Source organism: Lepisosteus oculatus, chromosome 8 (genome assembly GCF_040954835.1).
Source record: "Lepisosteus oculatus isolate fLepOcu1 chromosome 8, fLepOcu1.hap2, whole genome shotgun sequence".
Classification (NCBI taxonomy): domain Eukaryota; kingdom Metazoa; phylum Chordata; class Actinopteri; order Semionotiformes; family Lepisosteidae; genus Lepisosteus; species Lepisosteus oculatus.
This window is the reverse complement of record NC_090703.1, coordinates 50,013,256-50,033,391: the sequence shown is the minus strand read 5'-3', so window position 1 is coordinate 50,033,391 and position 20,136 is coordinate 50,013,256. Positions and strand designations below refer to the sequence as shown.

The 20,136-nt window shown below is 42.7% G+C and overlaps 1 protein-coding gene across 2 annotated transcripts; it reads left to right on the top strand.

Annotated features, from left to right (window-relative positions):
* Positions 1 to 3,776: 3,776 nt before the first annotated feature.
* Positions 3,777 to 19,804, top strand: tex11 (testis expressed 11). Of its 2 annotated transcripts, none has more exons than XM_015351598.2 (29): positions 3,777 to 3,995; positions 4,441 to 4,562; positions 6,039 to 6,123; positions 6,500 to 6,579; positions 7,241 to 7,321; positions 7,752 to 7,871; positions 8,352 to 8,432; positions 8,747 to 8,832; positions 9,168 to 9,225; positions 9,443 to 9,538; positions 10,009 to 10,090; positions 10,548 to 10,626; positions 10,839 to 10,990; positions 11,537 to 11,622; positions 12,086 to 12,223; positions 12,588 to 12,690; positions 12,933 to 13,057; positions 13,161 to 13,246; positions 13,820 to 13,873; positions 14,365 to 14,405; positions 14,681 to 14,767; positions 15,156 to 15,226; positions 15,551 to 15,664; positions 15,821 to 15,893; positions 16,240 to 16,389; positions 16,925 to 17,033; positions 17,930 to 18,050; positions 18,678 to 18,842; positions 19,311 to 19,804. In XM_015351598.2, the coding sequence occupies exons 1-29, from the start codon at positions 3,968 to 3,970 to the stop codon at positions 19,380 to 19,382; spliced, it is 2,745 nt and encodes a 914-aa protein (XP_015207084.2). In that variant the 5' UTR covers positions 3,777 to 3,967; the 3' UTR covers positions 19,383 to 19,804. The 2 variants fall into 2 exon arrangements, with proteins under 2 accessions (XP_015207084.2, XP_015207083.2); XM_015351597.2 differs by having other exon boundaries at positions 18,675 to 18,842.
* Positions 19,805 to 20,136: the final 332 nt, after the last annotated feature.

Below are 20,136 nucleotides of genomic sequence, written 5' to 3'. Positions count from 1 at the left end.
ATAATAAGCTAAATGTTTACTCTCGAACAAAGCTTGTTTCACCAGTTTGCAAAGATTTTGGCATGCCTGCTGAATGTATGTCTTATACACGTTTCGGCCTTTGTTTAGAACACAAAACTAATTCCTTAGCGAAACACCCAGATTCCTGAGCCCTTCTTGGGTTGACAGATTTTGACAGTGTAATTCTTTTCCCATTAAAGAAAACAAACCTACACAGTATAAGAAAAATTGAGGAAATTTAGTAATTCATTCCATGTGATGCATACTACCAGCATATATATTCTTCTGTTTCCCACAAAGCTGAGACTTATTAAAAATAGTCTCCTTCAAGCATTTTTGTAGAATCAAAGCCAGCCTTTCCACTTCTGTCATAAATGAACGGTGCTAAAATTGTAGCAGAATGATGATCTCATTGGTTTACGGGCTTTTCAGTGTAACCTGTTAGAAACCCACTAACACACAACCTCGGCCGTCTGCAATAGTTTTAGTACCTACGGCAAACGAGCACAACTAAACCGAGAGTAATGCCCAAAAAGACAAACTTGTGTTTTTCATTTCTGATGTCGTTTTAGTAGTCCCGAGAATCAGTGAGTGGAAGTTATTAACTGAAGTTCGGGAAGGACAACAACGACAAGTCAACCTCACTGAGCTGCACCTGATCACCATCATCACAGAAACTAGCTACATGAACGGAGCTCAGACACCCCATTCATCTCCAGCATCCCTCCTCAACCCATCTCCATCCCTCAGCTGCCCCTGGTCACTCCTCTCTGAATGGGGCCCAAGTTCTCCGTCCTGCACCCCAGCAACTTCATCCAGACATTCCCAGTGCACCTGCAGTGGCTCCTGCATGTCCCCTAGTGAGATCAGAGTGCAGGCGGGATGGGTGCCGGTCTGCTCCACCGGGGTGACTCACCTGGCTGAGCGAACGGCAGGCTGCCCACGAGGGGTACCCTGACAGGACCCCCGCTCCCTCTTCTCCCCGCGAGGGACGAGCCAGGAGCTGCTGCAAGGAAGGGTGAGGGTGCGAGAGGGGAGGTGAGAATGGAGCTCGCAGGTGGGAGGAGCGGGGTATTTACTGTACATGTGGGCAGCCGGAAACAGGCAAGACCGGGGCTTGGCCTCCTCCTGAGCGTTGGTTCAAGACTACATCTGGTGTCTGAAGCTCTAGCGTGCAGCTAAGGAAAGGTTCAGTTTCATATCAGGAGGGGAGGTGGAGGGGGGGGGCTTCTTTTCTTCTGATACCTGCGAAGCTCAAAAGCCGAGATGTGCCACCGAGCACCAGCACAGATGGCACAGGCACAGGCACAGGCCTCAGGGACGATCACAGTGCCCCAGCGTCCAGCGGGATTGGGTCTGCCCTGATCTTTGCCCCCCCTGCCCCCCCACCCCCGCCAATGTGAAAGTCACACCCTTCCCGCGCGAAGCCATACATTCACGTGCTGTAGTTCGTGTTGAAGTTATAACAGCAAGCAAATATCTCTCAGCTGGAAACAAGGTCTGGACTCTTTCAATGACAATCTGTACGTGCACTTAACTATACCGTTTATATATTGTAACGCAACGGGGGCTCTGGCGGGCGCCCTTGCCGCATTTAGTCAGCCCCCGACGGTGGAACCCAGGACTCCCGCGTCTCTCTGCAGTGACCCAGCCCGGTGAGCCAAAGAGAGATCTCTCCACAGCCCAGTAGCTGTAGTCCTGCTATCGCAGGGAAGGGCGGCGACGTCACCGCTCTGGTACGCCGGCTCTTACACAGTGCCTGTCGGCCGTAAGCGTTACAATATTTAACCCTACAATACAGGTACAACGGTACTCACACAGGGCCAGAGCCCAGATTGACCCAAGAAATTACATTTGCAGGCTGAGGGCGGAGGAGAACATCAAGATTCCTGTCTCAGTTCACGTTGTATACCTCATCTGTCAGCACCGGTTCCCAACACTTCTCAGACATGAAACGTATTTACACGGCTTCGCATCGAAACAGCGATACTTAATTTGTCTCCTTTATGTTCTCCCACAGGCGTACCGGATTTTATACAAATGGTTTTGGGAGGCATGCGACGCCAGCATCATTTCCTATGGTGTAAAAAAAAACAACACAACTGGCCAAATGAATGACCTCTGATCACGATAAACAGACACGATAAATAGGCTGGGCCTCTGCCAAAAATATTCTAACAATTTCTTGCTCAACCAAAGAAAAGCAGCCAGAGCTCAGTGGAAGAGCTGACAGTACAGCGTTTTCATTTGTAGGCGGCAGAGGAGAACAATGGGCCTCTTCAGCGCAGATGAGATGAATGGAGTTCGGCGTGCGCCAAACGTCAGCAGAAACATTTTCCATTTTCCAGCCTGTGTGCCAGTTATCACCCATTAAAAAAGGAAACAAGGCACTACTGGGAGCCTCTTAGAGTAGAAGGGTGTGGTCTGAAATTCAGAACAGGGTGTCTGCTGTCACGGAGTTAGCTGAGTCTGACAAGTTATAACACTGCGGAGTTCTAATTCTATTCTAATATGATCTAATAATAATTCTTTACATATATATATAGCGCTTTTCCTTACACCCTGCTCAAAGCGCTTTACAGGTCATGGGGATCCCCACCAGTGTGCAGCCCCACCTGGATGATGCTCCAGTCTGCTCCCCACACACCAGCTCTCAGTGGGGAGGAGCGCAGAGCGATGAGATCAATTCATCATTCCACAACCACTCCACACAGGAGCCTTGATGTGAAACTGTGAACATGCACAATCACAGATGTCAACTCATAAGTAATCTTAGCTCATTGGCTAACAATGATTCTGCTCGTCCAGTGGCTATTCAGGGGCGGTGTGGTGGCTCTGTGACTGTGCGCCTCTGGCTGGAAGGTTGCTGGTTCAAATCCCATGGCTGGCAGAGAGATCTTACTCTGTTGGGCCCCTGAGCAAGGCCCTGAACCCCAGCTGCTCCAGGGGCACCGTATAAATGGCTGACCCTGCGCTCTGACCCCCAGCTTCTTTCTGTCTGTGTGTCTCATGGAGCGCAAGCTGGGGTATGTGAAAAGACAAATCCCTAAGTTGTATATGGCCAATAAAGTGATCTGATCAACTGATGAGCAGCAGGTCAAAGCCTCTTTGCTCAGCAGTGCCTTGTGAACAACAGACCAGTAGCTCCTACAGTGACAGATGCTTTACACACGCCAGGGAGAATTATAGTCATGTTTTCAACGGCGTTTTTATCGATCAATTCACGCGACTCGAAACACGGATTGGAATGAAAAGACTTTGATGTGAGTTCTTGCGGAGTTTTTTTTTGATTTAGCCAGAACAGATAACACGGGATCGAGCTCCCCCTAGCGGCGACTTGGATACAGACGGTTTCTCCGGGATAATATACTGACAACAGCAATAATAATAATAATAATAATAATAATACAAGTAACAGGTTTATTTCATGCTGAAAAAGAGAAGAAAGAACACACAACGTTTCAGCCGTGGAGCCTTCTTCAGGTGTGAATAAACCTGTTACTTGTTCCTCTACAGCCTACGGATGCTGACGCAGCTCCCCACCTGAAATAATAATAACACGTTTATAACCTTGGATAATTTCTAACATATAATTTTAAAATTATAATGAAGATATAAGCTTTTCACAATCAGTGGAATTTCGGACCAATATTCATGGAAGCCGGTTTTTTTAGCATTTAAACTTTAAAGGAAAGCGAGGATTAACTGCTTTGAGACTCCCGGGGAAACGGAACTCCAGGCGCGCGCGCGCGCGCGCGGCCCGGCGCGAGGCGCCGACAGGCTCGAGGCCCAGCTCGCGAGCTCGCGGCCGTGGTCGAGACGCCGAAAATATCAACACATTAAAACTGCGCGTCTTTTTTTTAGAGGGGTTTTAATTATTACATTTCAGCCAAGCAAACCTTTTGAAAAGCTTTACAGCTGCGCCTTTTCTTATAAACTCATCATATTTCTTTTAGCTGTCACCGACATGGACGACTTCATCTCGAAGGTTAAAGGTGAGGAATATTTTCGGTCTGAATTTAATTTAAACTCATGAGGGGAAAAAAATATGACTACATTTATATTCAAAATGTGTGGAAAACGTGTTTGGGGACGACATCACGTTTCACTGACGAGGACGCGATGTGATTTGTTTGTGATTGTATTCCAAATGGGCTTAATGACATCATTTCTTTTTCTCAAATGTGGGAGTTCAATTTTAACTTGTAGTCCATTTGTCCCGTAAAAACAAAACATCATAGTACAGGACATGTATTATTTTATGGTCGCTGGTTATTTTATGGTATGTCGCCATGAAGAAGATTAGAGAAGGAAAACTGACTCCAGAAACTCGTGGTGGGTCTTAAAAAGCGAACTTTTTAAATGACCGAATATTATAAAAAAGGGTACCATCAGGTTCCTTACTATTCATGTCTGTGAATTCATGTAATTCACGCGTAGACCTCACCGAGGAGCTGGTGCAGAAGCAGACGCCTGGCAGCGCGGAGCGGCTCATCGACAGACTGTTCGGCGAAGCGGCTCGTCTGGACGGCGAGCTGGCGGGGGAGGTGCCCCAGCCGCAGGTGAGGCTGAAGGCCTTATAGCGCCCTCTAGTGGAGAGACGGGGGTGTGGCGCTGGAGTGATATGCGCCCTCTAGTGGGAGAGACGGGGGTGTGGCGCTGGAGTGGTAGCGCCCTCTAGTGGAGAGACGGGGGTGGCGCTGGAGTGGTAGCGCCCTCTAGTGGAGAGACGGGGGTGGCGCTGGAATGGTAGCGCCCTGCAGTGGGAGAGACGGGGGTGGCGCTGGAATGGTAGCGCCCTGCAGTGGGAGAGACGGGGGTGTGGCGCTGGAATGGTAGCGCCCTCTAGTGGAGAGACGGGGGTGTGGCGCTGGAATGGTAGCGCCCTGCAGTGGGAGAGACGGGGGGTGGCGCTGGAATGGTAGCGCCCTGCAGTGGGAGAGACGGGGGTGGCGCTGGAATGGTAGCGCCCTGCAGTGGGAGAGACGGGGGTGTGGCGCTGGAGTGGTAGCGCCCTGCAGTGGGAGAGACGGGGGTGGCGCTGGAATGGTAGCGCCCTGCAGTGGGAGAGACGGGGGTGTGGCGCTGGAGTGGTAGCGCCCTCTAGTGGAGAGACGGGGGTGGCGCTGGAATGGTAGCGCCCTGCAGTGGGAGAGACGGGGGTGGCGCTGGAATGGTAGCGCCCTGCAGTGGAGAGACGGGGGTGTGGCGCTGGAATGGTAGCGCCCTGCAGTGGGAGAGACGGGGGGTGGCGCTGGAATGGTAGCGCCCTGCAGTGGAGAGACGGGGGTGTGGCGCTGGAATGGTAGCGCCCTGCAGTGGAGAGACGGGGGGTGGCGCTGGAATGGTAGCGCCCTGCAGTGGAGAGACGGGGGTGTGGTGCTGGAATGGTAGCGCCCTGCAGTGGGAGAGACGGGGGGGTGGCGCTGGAATGGTAGCGCCCTGCAGTGGGAGAGATGGGGGGTGGCGCTGGAATGGTAGCGCCCTGCAGTGGAGAGACGGGGGTGTGGCGCTGGAATGGTAGCGCCCTGCAGTGGGAGAGACGGGGGGGTGGCGCTGGAATGGTAGCGCCCTGCAGTGGGAGAGATGGGGGTGTGGTGCTGGAATGGTAGCGCCCTGCAGTGGAGAGACGGGGGTGTGGCGCTGGAGTGGTAGCGCCCTCTAGTGGAGAGACGGGGGTGGCGCTGGAATGGTAGCGCCCTGCAGTGGGAGAGACGGGGGAGGCGCTGGAATGGTAGAGCCCTCTAGTGGGAGAGATGGAGGTGTGGGGTTGGAGTGGTAGCGCCATTGTTTTTTGTGTGCAATGTATCTGATAGGAACAATCCAGTAAATGACATCAGTTGTACATCTTAAAAACCTCTTTACTCTCCATCAGTCTTATTTATAATAAAAAAACACTCAGAGTAACAGCCCTTTTAAAGTATTAATTCTAATACTGCCTGTTAAAGAAAAGGGAAGTGTTTTAAAAGTATTCAAAACAATGTGCTCAAAAACCAGGATGCAGGCACACAGTGTGTACAGTATTTTTAATTTCTCAGGCTGAAGAACATGCCATTAAGCTGTGGAACTGGGCTGTTACGAAACATGTGGGCTCTGCAATCACTGAGGAGCAAAGAGCAAAAGGTAACAAACTCATTCTCTCCAGATGAAATTTTAAATCAGCGTTATAAAAAACTACCAATGTACTCAGATTTGTGTTTCAATGTTTTATTGAGACCACAAATTAGCTGAATTTGCCAATCTTTTTCATAGCTGAATAGCCAGCATTGCTGTCTCAGTAATGTACTGTTGATGCATTGGTTCTAGGCTCCAGTGTAATTTACTCTCCTAATCTGTTTAATGCTTTAACGTTGCACATGTGGTCCTTTTCTGTTTAGATTAATTTAAAGCTTATTCTTTTCTTTAAAGTAATATTCAGGGTATCATGTTTTTAGACACATTACTGTTTTTCATTCACTGCTGTCTTTGGGTCCTGCTCTTTGTACAACATACGCTGCAGTACGTCATGTGGCTTGCAGACTGGCCTACGCGTATGAAACTAAAGACTTGTCAGAGGGAGCGATTCGCAGACAAATCCTGGTGAGTCCTTCCTCTTACCTGCAGACCTGTCGCATGCCAGACCTTGCTGGTCTGTCTAGTCTGTATTAGCATTGCTAGAACATACTATTCCTCCTGGGAGGAGCTAAGGTTGCTGCTGGAGGAGGTGTAAGCAGAAACAGTAGGGGGCGCTCATCCTGCAATCTGTGTGGGTCATGATGCCCTCGTATAGTAATGAGGACACTATACTGTAAAACGCCACTGTCCTTTGGATGAGATATAAAACCGAAGACCCAACTCTCTGTGGTCAGTAAAAATCAGAGGGCACACTTCGAAAAGACCCCGTTTCCTGGCCAAATTTCCCCCTGGCCTTTATCACGGCCTATAACCAACCATGGCCTCCTAATAATCCCCACCTCTGAACTGGCTTCATCACTCTGCTCTCCTCCCCACTGAGAGCTGGTGTCACTTCTGTCAGTGTCAGATGTCACATCATCCAGGTGGGGCTGCACACTGGTGATGGTGGAGGGGAGTCCCCATTACCTATAGACTGCTCTGAGTGGAGTGTCTAGAAAAGTGCTATATAAATGTAAGGAGTTACGGTAATTCTCTAGACAATTAAAAATAAGAAAAGAACCATTCAAAACATTTTTTAGTGAGTATATACTGTAGTTTATTTACTGTAGTTTATTCTCTGCTGCAGATGGCCATTAAAACTGGTAGAACATGGCTGGACAGCAGAAAGCCCACCCTTGCTGACACATTCTTCAGTCTGGCTGTCAAAGTAAGTCTGGTGTTCATTTCCATTGCTGTATGTGGAAATAAATAATACTAAATAATAATAATAAAAAAAATATAATAATAAACCAATAAATAATAATTGTGCAGAAATGTAGTAACTTGTATATATTAACAGAGGAGGAAGGGTGCTGTAATATTAGTTAGTAATTGTACTCAATATTTTCTCAGTGCGACAATCTGCAGAGTGTCAAGCTTTTGTTCATACCAGGAATTTTCAACAAGGCACAGAGTGGGCAGTTTTTAACCCAGGGCACCCATGAAAGAATTAAGCTAATAATTGATCTGCAGCATCTTCAGCATTTCACTTGTTGTAACAATAAAATGTGGCTTATAGGTTTTACGGTGATTGTGTCTTTTCTGAGCAATGATGCTTTAAGGTGTTTTCCATCCTTATGGTTTTGCTTGTGCTTTAGAGTCTGGAGGTTCTGTACAGCAGACTGACAGCCCGGGGTGACGCAAAGTCTGATCTAAACATTCCTAAAACAGATGTGGAGAAGGACCTTTTCCGGGTGCTCTCCTATCAAGCTGAATCTGTGTGTATTTGAGTTTCCAGTAGGCACTGTGTTCTCAGAGCTTAACTATAGAATGTAAACTTTCTTTTTAGTATACAGATTAAATGAATTCACCCTCATTTAAAATCACCATAACTGCAAGGGATGCTAGAGAACATTGATCATTAATCTTTACTACTGATGAGGTCAAATTAAATTTCATTACAGATTTAATTTCTGTGTGTTTCTCTTAGCACGCTGAGAAAGACCTTCGTATAGCAAGAAAAACACTTGGCTACTATCAGTTATTAGTAACTGCATGACACTGATTTATGCTTTCATGACGAATCTGTCTGCCTTGACTGTCAAGCACGACTAACCACTACCGTTGTAGAAAAGGAAAGTGCAGCACTGAAACCTAGTGGTAGGCCCCTAGCACTGCTGACTTTCATATTCTTCCCTTTTATACTTACCAGCATATCTAAAGCATAATCATCCTGTAATAGTGGCTTACCTTAACAGGCTGTTGCACAGGGCAGCAACCAGGAGGCAGTCTCCTGTATGCAGCGTTGCAGGGACATGCTGCACAGACTACCAAAGGAGGTACGATGTTCATCATGAATGGTTCTTTTCTTTGTGAAGTTCCTGATATTTCATTATATACAGTATATATAAATTATATATAATAGTCTTAATAAAATTCTGACGTTTGTATCTCCCTCCGAAACGGAACGTGTTTTAGATTTTTGTATTATTAAACATTAAATATTTCAGCTCTTAAAACTCTCTGTAATTTTCTTTAAACGTAGTTGTGTAGTGAATAATAACAGCATGATTTGGTCTTATCGATAACAACTGTGATCGTTAATTACCTTAATATTACAAAACTAAGTATATATTTTTTTTACCTGTTTTAGAGTGGGTATCTCTCCCTAATGTGCTATAATTTTGGTGTAGACACCTACAAGCTAAAAAAGTTTGAAGAAAGTTCTTTTTGGCTCAGGTAAGCTCTACTTTACTGTAAAGTGCTATTGAGAACATGCTTCTCTTTGCAGCCTATGATGCATGCTGATGCAGCTGCCTATTTGAACTCCTTCACTTTCTGTTCCACACCAGTAAAGTCTCAGTGCTAAATTTACCGAACAGTGGTAAACCAAAGTGATGTCTAATGCTGAGTTAGTGCAGTAGGTGTAAAGCATAGCCATCACAGTAGGGCTTTTCAGTGTGTTATACTGAATAACACACACTAAATAGAAAGCTATAGTAAATGCACTGTATTGCTTGTGTAATTACAAGGTTGCAATGACAGGATTTTGGTGGGCTGTTGAACTTTTTCAGCCAGAGTTACGACATAGGAAAGATGGATAGAAAATATTCCCCAGGGCCTGCAGTCCAGGTAAGGGAGTGCGGTGATGGGCTGGTGAACTTCAAAGCCACTTTTAACAGATAATGAAATTTCAGCAGGGCATATGATTCAATAAAGAGTACTTTGCTAGATGTATTGCTAGATATATTATATTTGCTAGACATAATTCATACTAGGCTGTTGTTTCTCAGTAGTTTTAATGATTACAATTTCTTCCTGTTTACAGCCAGGGTTTTTTTTTCCTTAGGCCAAAGTTTTGAGGCTCCTGGCTACTGTTTACTTCGAATGGGATTGTCAGCTGTACCAAGAAAAAGCTCTCAATGCAGTGACATTAGCAAACAAGGTAGATTAATCATTCTTGTCACCTCTTTATTCAAATAATTAGAGGGATTTTTAACTTGTGCAAAGTATTTAGTGCCTAATCCTTAAAAACATCAAATAAAAATATGGCACAGATCTGAGTGATTACTGCCATGAAGGTAAGTGTGTAGATCTTGGAGTCTGGACTCAATTCCACTCTAGGTCTGCACAGTTTGCACTGCCTAAGGTTCACTCTCAATTCACCAGGGGAAGCAGTTTCTCAAGTGCAGGGGCTGCACTCCAGTGATGGTTGAAGTGAGTGTAATGTACTTGGGGATTGTATTGGATGGAAAGCACCAATCAGCAATACAATGCAACGTGTAAGCAATGTGTGATATTTTTAAATGAATATAGTCTGCGATTTTGTTGTAATCCACACTCAGTTTCGTTAACCTTCTATTTTTCAACATGGGATTTTAAATCGGCAGTAAAGCGCCTGTTTTGCCTCTATAGGAGAATATGCATCCTGCTGGCCTTTATCTGCAAGTCCGGATTTTACTGAAGAGTGGCGCCCCTGATGAGCACCTGAAAGTGGGTGAGTCTTACACAGATCCACATCGAAAGCAGGCCTAGATTTATTCCCAGGCTAGGAGACTTTATTTCTGCTTGGTAGTGATTTGATGACAAGAAAACATCAAGAAAGGTGGACCTTACCTGTGAAGCGCTTTGTGTGGAGTGTCCAGAAAAGCGCTATATAAGTGTAAAGAAAGATTAATTATTATTAATCAATTTTTAAAAAGAATACATGTTTTTTATGAGGCTGGTGAAAGTTTTTTCTGCTTAAGGTGCTTTGTGTATCTGTGTGAACTGAACAGGAATGCCCGTGCTTCATATGGTTTTGTTTTTTACAGATTTTTACATTTATTGTTAATTTAACTTGAATGAGTAACTGTAAATTTGACCTACAGTCTTTTGATAGCAGTTCGGTAGCATTTGCAGTAAAATGTCAATTCGTTCACAGATCTTTGTCTTATTCTTCCTTCTGTGATCAGCAGTGACAGAGCTGATCGATGCTGATGTTCCTCTTGAGGTGTGTCTGAATACGGCAAAACTGTTAATGGCTGAAGACAGGTACGACTCTTTGACTTTTTGTTTTAGTAGGAAATTTCAAGCCAAAAACTTATAATGCACTTTCATCTATTTGCACGTATAAGGTGAATTTTCAAACACGTGTAGCTGAATTTACATATAGCATTATTGACATATATCTGAGTTGTTTTTCATGTGCGTACTCACTTCGTTATGCCATTATACATTACTTGTGTACTTCCTCCTGCTCATAGAGAGGCACTGGGTTTTGATTTCCTGAAGAGGGTATGTAAGCACCATGAGGCTTCTCCTGAGGTGGGCAGTGCCCTGGTTTTGCACATTGAGCTCTTGCTGCAGCGAGGGAAGGAGCTACTGGGGAAGCAGAAGATAGAGGATGTGATCACAGGTATCGTTTCATTGAAGGTTCCTAGGTGGGAGGGCGGCTGGGAAGGCTTGATAGAGAGATACTTTATTGATCCCGTGAGGGAAATTGCAGTGCAGCAGCAGCTTAGCCCAGTCAACACAGCACAGTGTAACAAAATTATACAACAACACAATACATACAAAATCGCCAGTACCGTCAGTGAGAAGTGCACCAAAAAAAAAAAGTTGCTCACAGTACAGAATATACAAAAAACAGAACAGTACACAAAAAGTTGTATTACACATTATAAATTTAAAAATATGTCCCTAGCATATACTGCACAAAAAATAACCAGATGTAAACGTGAACTTCCAAAACACATCTGTGTATATACAATGGAAAATCAGAATACCCCAACCCAGAAAGCAGGAAGGAGTGTTCCCAGTGTATTGTAACAGAGAATTATGCATGACGCTCCTGGCATGATGAATTCTTTCAGTAAAGGAAATGAGATCCTCAACATGCAGTGAAACATCAGTGATTATCAATAAGTTAAATACCCTGTGTATTTCTGTGTGCTCATCTCAGGCCATTACACTGGAAGACAGCTGTCCCCCCCTACACTTGATCATTTTCAGCTCCTGCTATGGGACAGGGCGTCCAAAAACTTTGAGGTACAATCTAGTTTGAAATGGAAACATGGAAAGTTAAGCTATTAGACAATGTGAGGAAGCAATAAAAACAAATAAAGTGCTCTAAAACGGTGGAGTAAAACGTATGGATTTTAAATCGGGGGAAGTTATGTCCGAGCTTTACAACACACTAGTGGAATATACTTATCTGGAATATAGATAAGAATAGAGGGTCACCACTGATACTTGAAAATGAATTTGATCGTGATCGAAAAAGGAAAAAAAACTTTTTTAACAGTTGTGGGTGTCTGGAACTGGCTTCCTTGCCAGGGAACTCTGTCTGAACTAATGTTATGATTCGTATATTTACCCAGCTACCAAATGTTGTTCTTAGGTAGTATATTATTAATTATTAAGTGCAAGTGTTTGAAAATGTTTAATATCTTATGCTAAATATACATGTTTTAAAATTTGTGTATATCAATGGTCTTTTAATGATCGGCAGTCAAGGAACTATTCTGAGGCTTTGCAGTGGTATAACTACTCACTGAGTTTCTACTCTGCGGGTCAAATGGATTCAAACCTGGCCAAACTGCAGAGGAACCGGGCCTCCTGCTACCTGCATCTCCAGCAGCTGGACAAGGTGCTGACGGGCTTCTCTGGGTTGTGGTACAGGAACTGCGAAACCTTTACCTTGTTTTCATAGCTTGTTTTTAAAAATCCATGCTGTCCACTCTCATCCACAAACATCTGAATTCTTTATGGCTATTGAAAAATTAAAATTAAATAATGCCGTTATATGTGTATTTAGATTCTTACAAATATATTTAAAGGTATATATGCTGCCATGAATATGCCATAAAGTTTCTTCATAAATGTGAAAGTATAACAACAGTTTTCTGTTTTCAATATGTTTTTTTTACTCTGTGTATGATCTCATCTTTGCCACTCGCTGCCCATATCATTGTTAAAAAAGAGGATAACATTTGTTTCTTTCCTTTTATAAGGCTAAGGAAGCACTAAAAGAAGCAGAGAGGTGTGAACCAGACAGTATTTTCACACAGTTCAGTGTGTACAAGATTGCAGTTTTAGAGAGCAATACAGACAAAGGTAGTGATATTAAATATTATATTATTATAATATTAATATAATATTATTATTCAGAACATTACATATTTGTTTATTATTATTCATCTGTTCAATGTCTTTTCTTATACATGCAAATAATTTTATTTTCTAGCATAATTTCACTCACCATAATACTCATCCATCTACTGGAAGCTGAATAGACTCTTATTTAATTAAATTCAGAGTTAATGGCTTATTTAGGTTTGTTGTCTACCCGTGTCTAGCAATAGAAGCTGTTAACGCAATGGGGAAACAGGCTGAAAATCCGGTTCGGAATGAAGACAGACTTCTGGTAGCTGAGAATGCTGCTTCCAACCTGCTTTGCCTGGCAGCACAGATGGCTCTTGAGGTGAGTTTTTATTCCGGTTAGGTGCTTTTACTGAAACCTGCGCAATTCTAAATGCGTGTGCTTTATGCAAGGTGTTTCATGGTGTCTCTGGTATTTTTTTCAGAAGGAACAACAAGATGTAGCTATGAAAGCCCTTGAATGTCTGTGTGAGCACCCACGAGACAGTGGACAGAACGTCACGGCTCTCAGGTAAAGAGACGGTCAGTCAGTCCGGACAGCAAGATAAAAGGCCCTTGTTCTAAAATGATTTGGATGTGCTTTGGTAGCTTGAGCAGATGGATAATTCATCAGACAGTTTGAGAACATTCTGTGCTTGTGTAAGTGAAGGAAGTGAGAAACACATGAATGTACCCATTATTGTTTACCTAAACTGCCCTGGATAAGAGCATTAGCTGACTGAGGAAATATTATAGCACTGAAATTTCCTGGGCCATGCTATACCCACTGAAACAAGACATGCACTCAAAGGGCACTTTAATTGGGCAAATACTCTTTCCTAAAAGCAGAAAGCTTGAAGTGAAGCTTGTCAGTTGCAAATATTTTCCCTAAAAGCAGAAAGTAAATGAAGTCAGGCAATAACCTATTTTCCAACTGCCAAAGTTAAACGTTTTTCTATTGTTTTTTATTATTATTCTGACCATGCAGTAGCTTAATTAATGGACAATAAAGGTAGTAAAAGGGTAGGGCAAATCACAGTGTGTGGTCTTATTTTTTTACAGAGACACAATTAATGTAATTGAGTTATTTTTTATTTTTTTTCAGGTGTTTAGTTCGTCTGGTGCTTTCTAAAATGGGAACAACAAGTGAGGGGAAAAGGTATATAATGCTGGTGTAACTGATGGAAATGCAATCCTAGTTTCTGCTCATGAGAAAAAAAATATTCATGAAGGGCACAAACTGAGAGATTATTCAATAAGCCTATTTCGTCATGTATACATTTTGAAGCATCAGCCCAGATTGCTGGAAAGGAGCCAGTAAAGGTCAGTTCCTCACTGAAAAGCAAAAAGAAGAAGCACAGCACTCGTGATGCTGAGTTTGTTGCGTTCAGGTGCAAATACCTTCTTTACCCTCTTCACCACTCAAACCTGAAGAAGGCTCAAAAGTCAAAAGTTGCTTCTTCTTTCCACTTTTCAGTGTGGAATTAACCTTCCATTTTTCCTTTGTATGCTTTTTGTTTATAAACACATTGGCCATAATGTTTTCGGTATTATTATCACGTATTTTAATATTTTGAGTATTTGTTATTTTTAATTATTCTGGTTTTCACAGTGGTTTTAGTATTGATTTACTCTTCTTCTCATTAACAGGGATACTAATTTGGATAGATTGCAGTCCTATCTGAAGATGGGTGTGTAAAGAAATACAATATATTTCAAGTGAAATCAATTTATCATCTTAACTTACATGTGCTTTATCGTTGATGTCACGATTAAGAAGCTTTAACTGAATTCTTGTCACTTGTGACTTGTACTGTTTCTTCAGTTTTAAGTGCGTTTCCAGGATTTTAAATCGGTGACTTTTAATGTCCAAGTAGTTAAAATTCCAGTAGATATTAAAAAAAAAAACAATAGGTTTTGGAAACATGGTATGAATCTGTCTCTCAACATTGTCTTGGAACCACAGCGCTGCAGAAAGTGTCTCAGGCCAACCCTGGCTCAAATCTGAGCTCAGAGAAAACAAGGGAAGCGGCAAACTGGTTCAGAAAAATAGGTAGGTTGGTTATTGAAAACAAACCATAAACAGACTATTTTTTTCATGTTATAAGAGATACAAAAGTGTAAACATTAGGTTGTGTGTTTATGTTTGCTTAAGATTTTGTAGCAGTACGAAAAGATGTATTTCCTACTACTGAAGCCCACGCCTGACCAGGTATTTTTCAATACTGAAAAGATACATGGTCTGTAAGTCTTTAGTTGTGACTGTATCAAAATAAAGTGGTTAAGAACATTGAAGGTATCTGAAATTCAGTGAAAATATTATGAGGGATGTTGATTTAGGAAGCTCTTGTGTGATAGTCTCCAGTTTTGTGGATTTTGTGGATATTAAAAATACCAGTTATTCATTTTCTGCCTTTTTTTTCACTGTTTTGTTTTCCTAGCTTGGAACGCAGCATTGCAGTGTGAAAACTATCCAGACAGGATGAGGGATTTCTTTGTGCTTTCATATCGGGCAAGTTTTTAGTTATTTTTCTATTTAATTGCCATAATGGACGTTTCAAAGGATAATAGAATAACGCTCGGTCTCGGGAACATCTGTTTTTGTTTTCTTTAATTTTTTTTTCTCATCTTAAATAAGAACCACTTTGTGTTCCCCCATTACTTACTCTATAGCAGACTTGTTCGGGTGCCTCTTTACCTGCAACAGCGTCTCGTTATGGAACCGCAAACCATTTAATGAGTCAAACAAAATTCTAGTTGAGCCTTAGACAGACATTATTCTAGACTTGAAGGAGCTGCAGACTAGACAGCTTTCTAAGAAGATTTGCTTTTGCAGCTTTCCCAGTTCTGCCCTGCAGATAAAGCTATTCTCATCGGACAGAAGACCTGCCTCCTCATGGCAGCTGCAGCTTGCTTGGAACTAGGAAGAACACCGGAGTCCTCAGAACAGGTAGATCATGATATTGAAATCTTACTGGTTGTGGTTCCCTCCATAAGATACTTCATTCTGTTGGATTATTTAGGAATAATATACAGTAGCTTCTAAGCATTTAGCGCTGATTAAAGGCAGTAGAGGCATGCCAGGACTTAAATATTTTCTGTGCAGGCAGAGAAGCTAACCCAGGCACTTGAGCACATAGACATCTGCTGGGAGGTCTGGAAAACACTGAAAGCTTCAGGTAGGCTTAATTTTCAAAGATGACTCAGTCAGAACAGCAAGCAAATGTAGTTGCACCTACATTTATTTTTCTGCAGGACATGACTGTGTGTTTGATTTTGGGTTAGGGGTCATCTCCAGATTAATCCCATAAACCTCCTGCTAATTTATTGAAGTGAAGCTTGTCAGTTACAAATACTTTTTCCTAAAAGCAGAAAGTAAATTAAGTCAGCCAATAACCTATTTTCCAACTAAACTTGCTTGTATTGTTTTTTATTATTATTTTGACCACGCAGTAGTTTAATTAATGGACTTGGAACACATTTGGAAACAGTAAAGGTAGTAAAAGGGTTTTAACACATTCACAGGGGACTTCTCCAAGGATCCCACTGACACCCTGCTGCTCCTGTATGAATTTGAGGCTCGAGCCAAACTCAGTGACCCCAATGTGGAGACTGTGTTGGAGTCTGTGCTGCAGCTGCCTCAGATTGAAGCAAAAACACTAGAAATCATTGCATGTAAGGAATTTTAAATGGGAAGACTGTCTGACTATTTTATTGAAAATACAGTATAGGCAAATATAGTAGAGTGAGCAGGGGTATCAGACCATTTTTATATTAATCTAGTGCTGGCAAAAGTAAACAACAACTGTCATTTGTAGTTGAAACAACATTTGAATGTTATTTTATATACTTATGCCTTGTTGTGGATTATTTTGTCATTTCTACTGAACAGCCTTGTGTAATCTGTATTGAATTAGCAGACTGTAAAACAAGAAAGGTCAACCCAGAGATCAAAAACTTGTTTATTGTTATCATCAATATCCAGTCATAGCTTCTAAAACACACGCACAAATCAAAGTATTCCTGGGTTAAACAGAGAAAAAAACTGTATGACTCAGGACTGTCAGGGTAACCGAGGTTGCTTTTAAAAACATTTCCTAGATGGGAAACATTTCTTAGAGAGAAGCAGACTCTATAGGTACTATTTATATGTGTGCAGTTTAACCTGTTTGAAGAACTAACACTGAGGTATCGCCTGCTGTTTGTCCAGCCTTAGCAATGGAGCCTCCTGCTCACTTTCCCTCCCTGTGTAAAAAGGCCTTGAGGATTGCTCTGTCTCTGCACAAGAAGAGCCCCAGCTTGGATGTGTCACGCTGCAGGTAAATGACATGCCTAACCCTATTTCCGAGATGAGGGCAGTGAAGTTCAGAACACATTGTGCACCCTTTTTTGTTCACTTGATTGAGTGGAGAGGAGAGAGAGGGCTGAAAATGAAAGATTACACATTTCAGTATTTTGATCGACGTTTTGGTTTTGATCTAATTATTCCTTTCTGCTGTCACAAAGGAGAAAGGACACAAAGCAGGCTGCTAATTCATGTGTAATCTGTTGTGGATTCCATCCAGTGTAATCATATACAGGAAACCCTTGCTTTAATGGACTTCGGATTTAACAGTCAGAAAATGTGCTAAAGGGATATTTGCTATATTTCTGACACATGAAATATAGAGATTGTATATTTATGATTAGAAAAAGGAATGTGAACACACTTCATTGACTATGCTGATTGCAATTGTTAAAAAAAATAAGTCGGAAGATCCAGGAAGCATGCACAGAATATAACAAGTAATAGGTTTATTCCCTGCTGAAAAGAGAAGAAAGGAAACACAACGTTTCGGCCGTGGAGCCTTCTTCAGGTGTCTTCTTCAAAGCTATCAGGTGTCACACCTGAAGAAGGCTCCACGGCCGAAACGTTCCGTTTTCTCTCTTCTCTTTTCAGCAGGGAATAAACCTATTACTTGTTCCTTTGCAGCCTACGGATGCTGACGCAGCCACCCACCTGAACTACACGCAATATATATTTTCTTCTCATAGAATAGCGTTTTTGAGCTAAAAAAAACGTCATTTGTGATTTAATGAACATTTGACGATTATGGACATCCCTTCCCCACTATTAGTCAATTAAACCGAGGGTTGACTGTGTTGTGAAAAGCCCACGTATGCAGCCTGAGAGGGGGGGGAAGTCAAATAACTGGCGGCCTGGTCTGTCTTGCAGCCAGTGTCTCCACAGCCTGATCCAGCTGTCTCTTCCTACCGGGCTGCTGGAAGTGGAACCGCGGCTGCTGGAGGAGGTGTGGGGGTACTACGAGGAGGCACTCTTCATCATCGGCATTGCTGTAAGTCAGCCAAACAGCTGGTGGTTACAGCCCGCACTGACTGATGAGCCAACGAAGGGCCCCGCGCTGCACAGCAACCCTCTCCCTGCCACCAGCCGGGCACTCCAACACCCACCACCCGATGGGCTTGTTTTATCACTGGATAGCAGCAGGAGAGCAGCACGTTATCTTGCACACTTCTCTGTCAGTAGTCAAGCAGTCTTTTATTTGTTTGCAACAATTTACCACTTACCCTTTACAGCTTTCAATGAACTGGTATTTTAGGCAAGGAAAAATAATAAAGCTCTGAGAGTCCAAGGCCCAGTAGTGGCCTCCCTGCCAGGCAGCAAGTCTTTTGGGGGACACAAACCACGTTTTGAGGTTTAGTCCTTAGGAATTTCCTTCAGAGGACAACTTGAGTATTTTATCGATATGGTGCATAAAAGCATATGTGCTTATAAGATTTAATAGGGTCCTATAAAGGAAGGTAGCTAACCTTCCATGAAAATGATTCCCAATTGATTTTAGATTCTTTATTAGGGATGAATATAAATCTTCAAGCATAAGCAACATTCCCTCCGTCATGTCTTCCCAAATCAACTTTACTGTCTAATCAAAAGCCTGACTAAACATTGCTGTTGGCAGCAGGGGGAATTTCCTGAAGTGGAGATCTTGTGGCTTTTGACTAGAGCCTGGAACACGGGGATTCTGCTGTACAGTCTAGGCCAGTTCCCAGAGGCAGAGAAGTGGTGTGGCCTGGGCATGAGCTTCCTTCGACACCTGGGCTCCCTGCAGGAAAGCTACCAGACACAGGTGAGAGTCTTAAAGCACAGCATGTGTCCTCTACCAGTTAGGTCAGTGACTCGTGTGTCTTGCCCTTGACAGCAGACATCCAACTCGCAGCACTGTACCCGCTATGTGCTTAAATGATTTTGTGTTCCACATATTTTCAGGTTTTAAAAATGTTTTTTAAAACATAACCCAACAGAGCCATGTTTTCTGTGACTATACACCAGCAGAGAAGTAATATGTTACAGTATAATACATGGCTCCCTGATTCTTTGTTTACTGTGAATAACTAAAGTTGAAGACGTCATGAGCAGATAGGCCCTGAAAAACTTTTTTTTTTCACGTATAGATCATATATGAATATCATAATAACACAGGCCCCCGTGTATAAAGCGGAGTACTTAAAGTAAGGCAGCCACTTTCACATTTTTGTTTCCACTGGATGGAGTGATGATAAATGGGCAATTCTTTGATTGGATTTTGTTTCCCTAGATGTCGGGTCTTTATGCAGAAGTGCTGGACAGGCTGGATAGAGCGAAGAGAAATGTTATTGATGATGAATGAGAAAGCATTTACATCACAGAAGAATGTGTCGCCGGTGATGGTGGTCAGTGCGTCCTTCAGGCGGGTGGATCTGCTGTTCAGCTGCTCTCCTGTTGTTCCATCACGCTGGGGGTCTGTCCGCTTTGGGATTTTCCAGAATAGCTGTAGGCACCACCCTAGTTTTAAGTTTCCATGTTAAAACAAGATGCGTTTGAATGTGTTAAATATATAAGAATACTTTAAATATCAGAAAAGGAGTGCTTTAAAACATTGGTGTAAATCCTCATAGCTATTAAATTTCAAGGTGTTTGTGCTAGTCTCACCACCTCAAAAACATCTGCTAATCTTAAAGGATAAAATTTTGTAAAATGCTTGTCTGTTCTACAACGGTGTTGATAGAGAAAGCCGTGCCTTATACTGTTAATAAAACAGGTTTATCATTAGTGTGGGGGCTGAACAGTGAAAATGACATTTAGTAGAAAATATTCCACTAGATGGCAGAAGAGTGTTGATATGGATAGCAAGATAGCACTGGTATTGTCATTAACCTCTGGGTGTATGCATACAAACATACATTTATACAATGCCTTATGCTGTGTAGGCAGGAGGGGGCCACACCGACATGCTGTAGCACCTCATGGTACCTTTCAATGATGTCATGGGAATTGCTGTTTAACAATACTCTCTCATTCTGGTAACCGATTTTGTTTTCAGATTTCTCCATTAAAATTCAAATCACCAGCTGTTCTCACTGAAAAGATAGGAAATATACTTC

What these genes read in the sequence shown, in the direction of transcription:
- tex11 (XM_015351597.2), top strand. Translation starts at nt 3,968, where the DNA reads ATGGACGACTTCATCTCGAAGGTTAAAG. An exon ending in TCTTCAGTCTGGCTGTCAAA is followed by an intron (nt 7,322 to 7,751) that starts GTAAGTCTGGTG and finishes CTTGTGCTTTAG; the next exon opens with AGTCTGGAGGTTCTGTACAG. An exon ending in ATCTCCAGCAGCTGGACAAG is followed by an intron (nt 12,224 to 12,587) that starts GTGCTGACGGGC and finishes TCCTTTTATAAG; the next exon opens with GCTAAGGAAGCACTAAAAGA.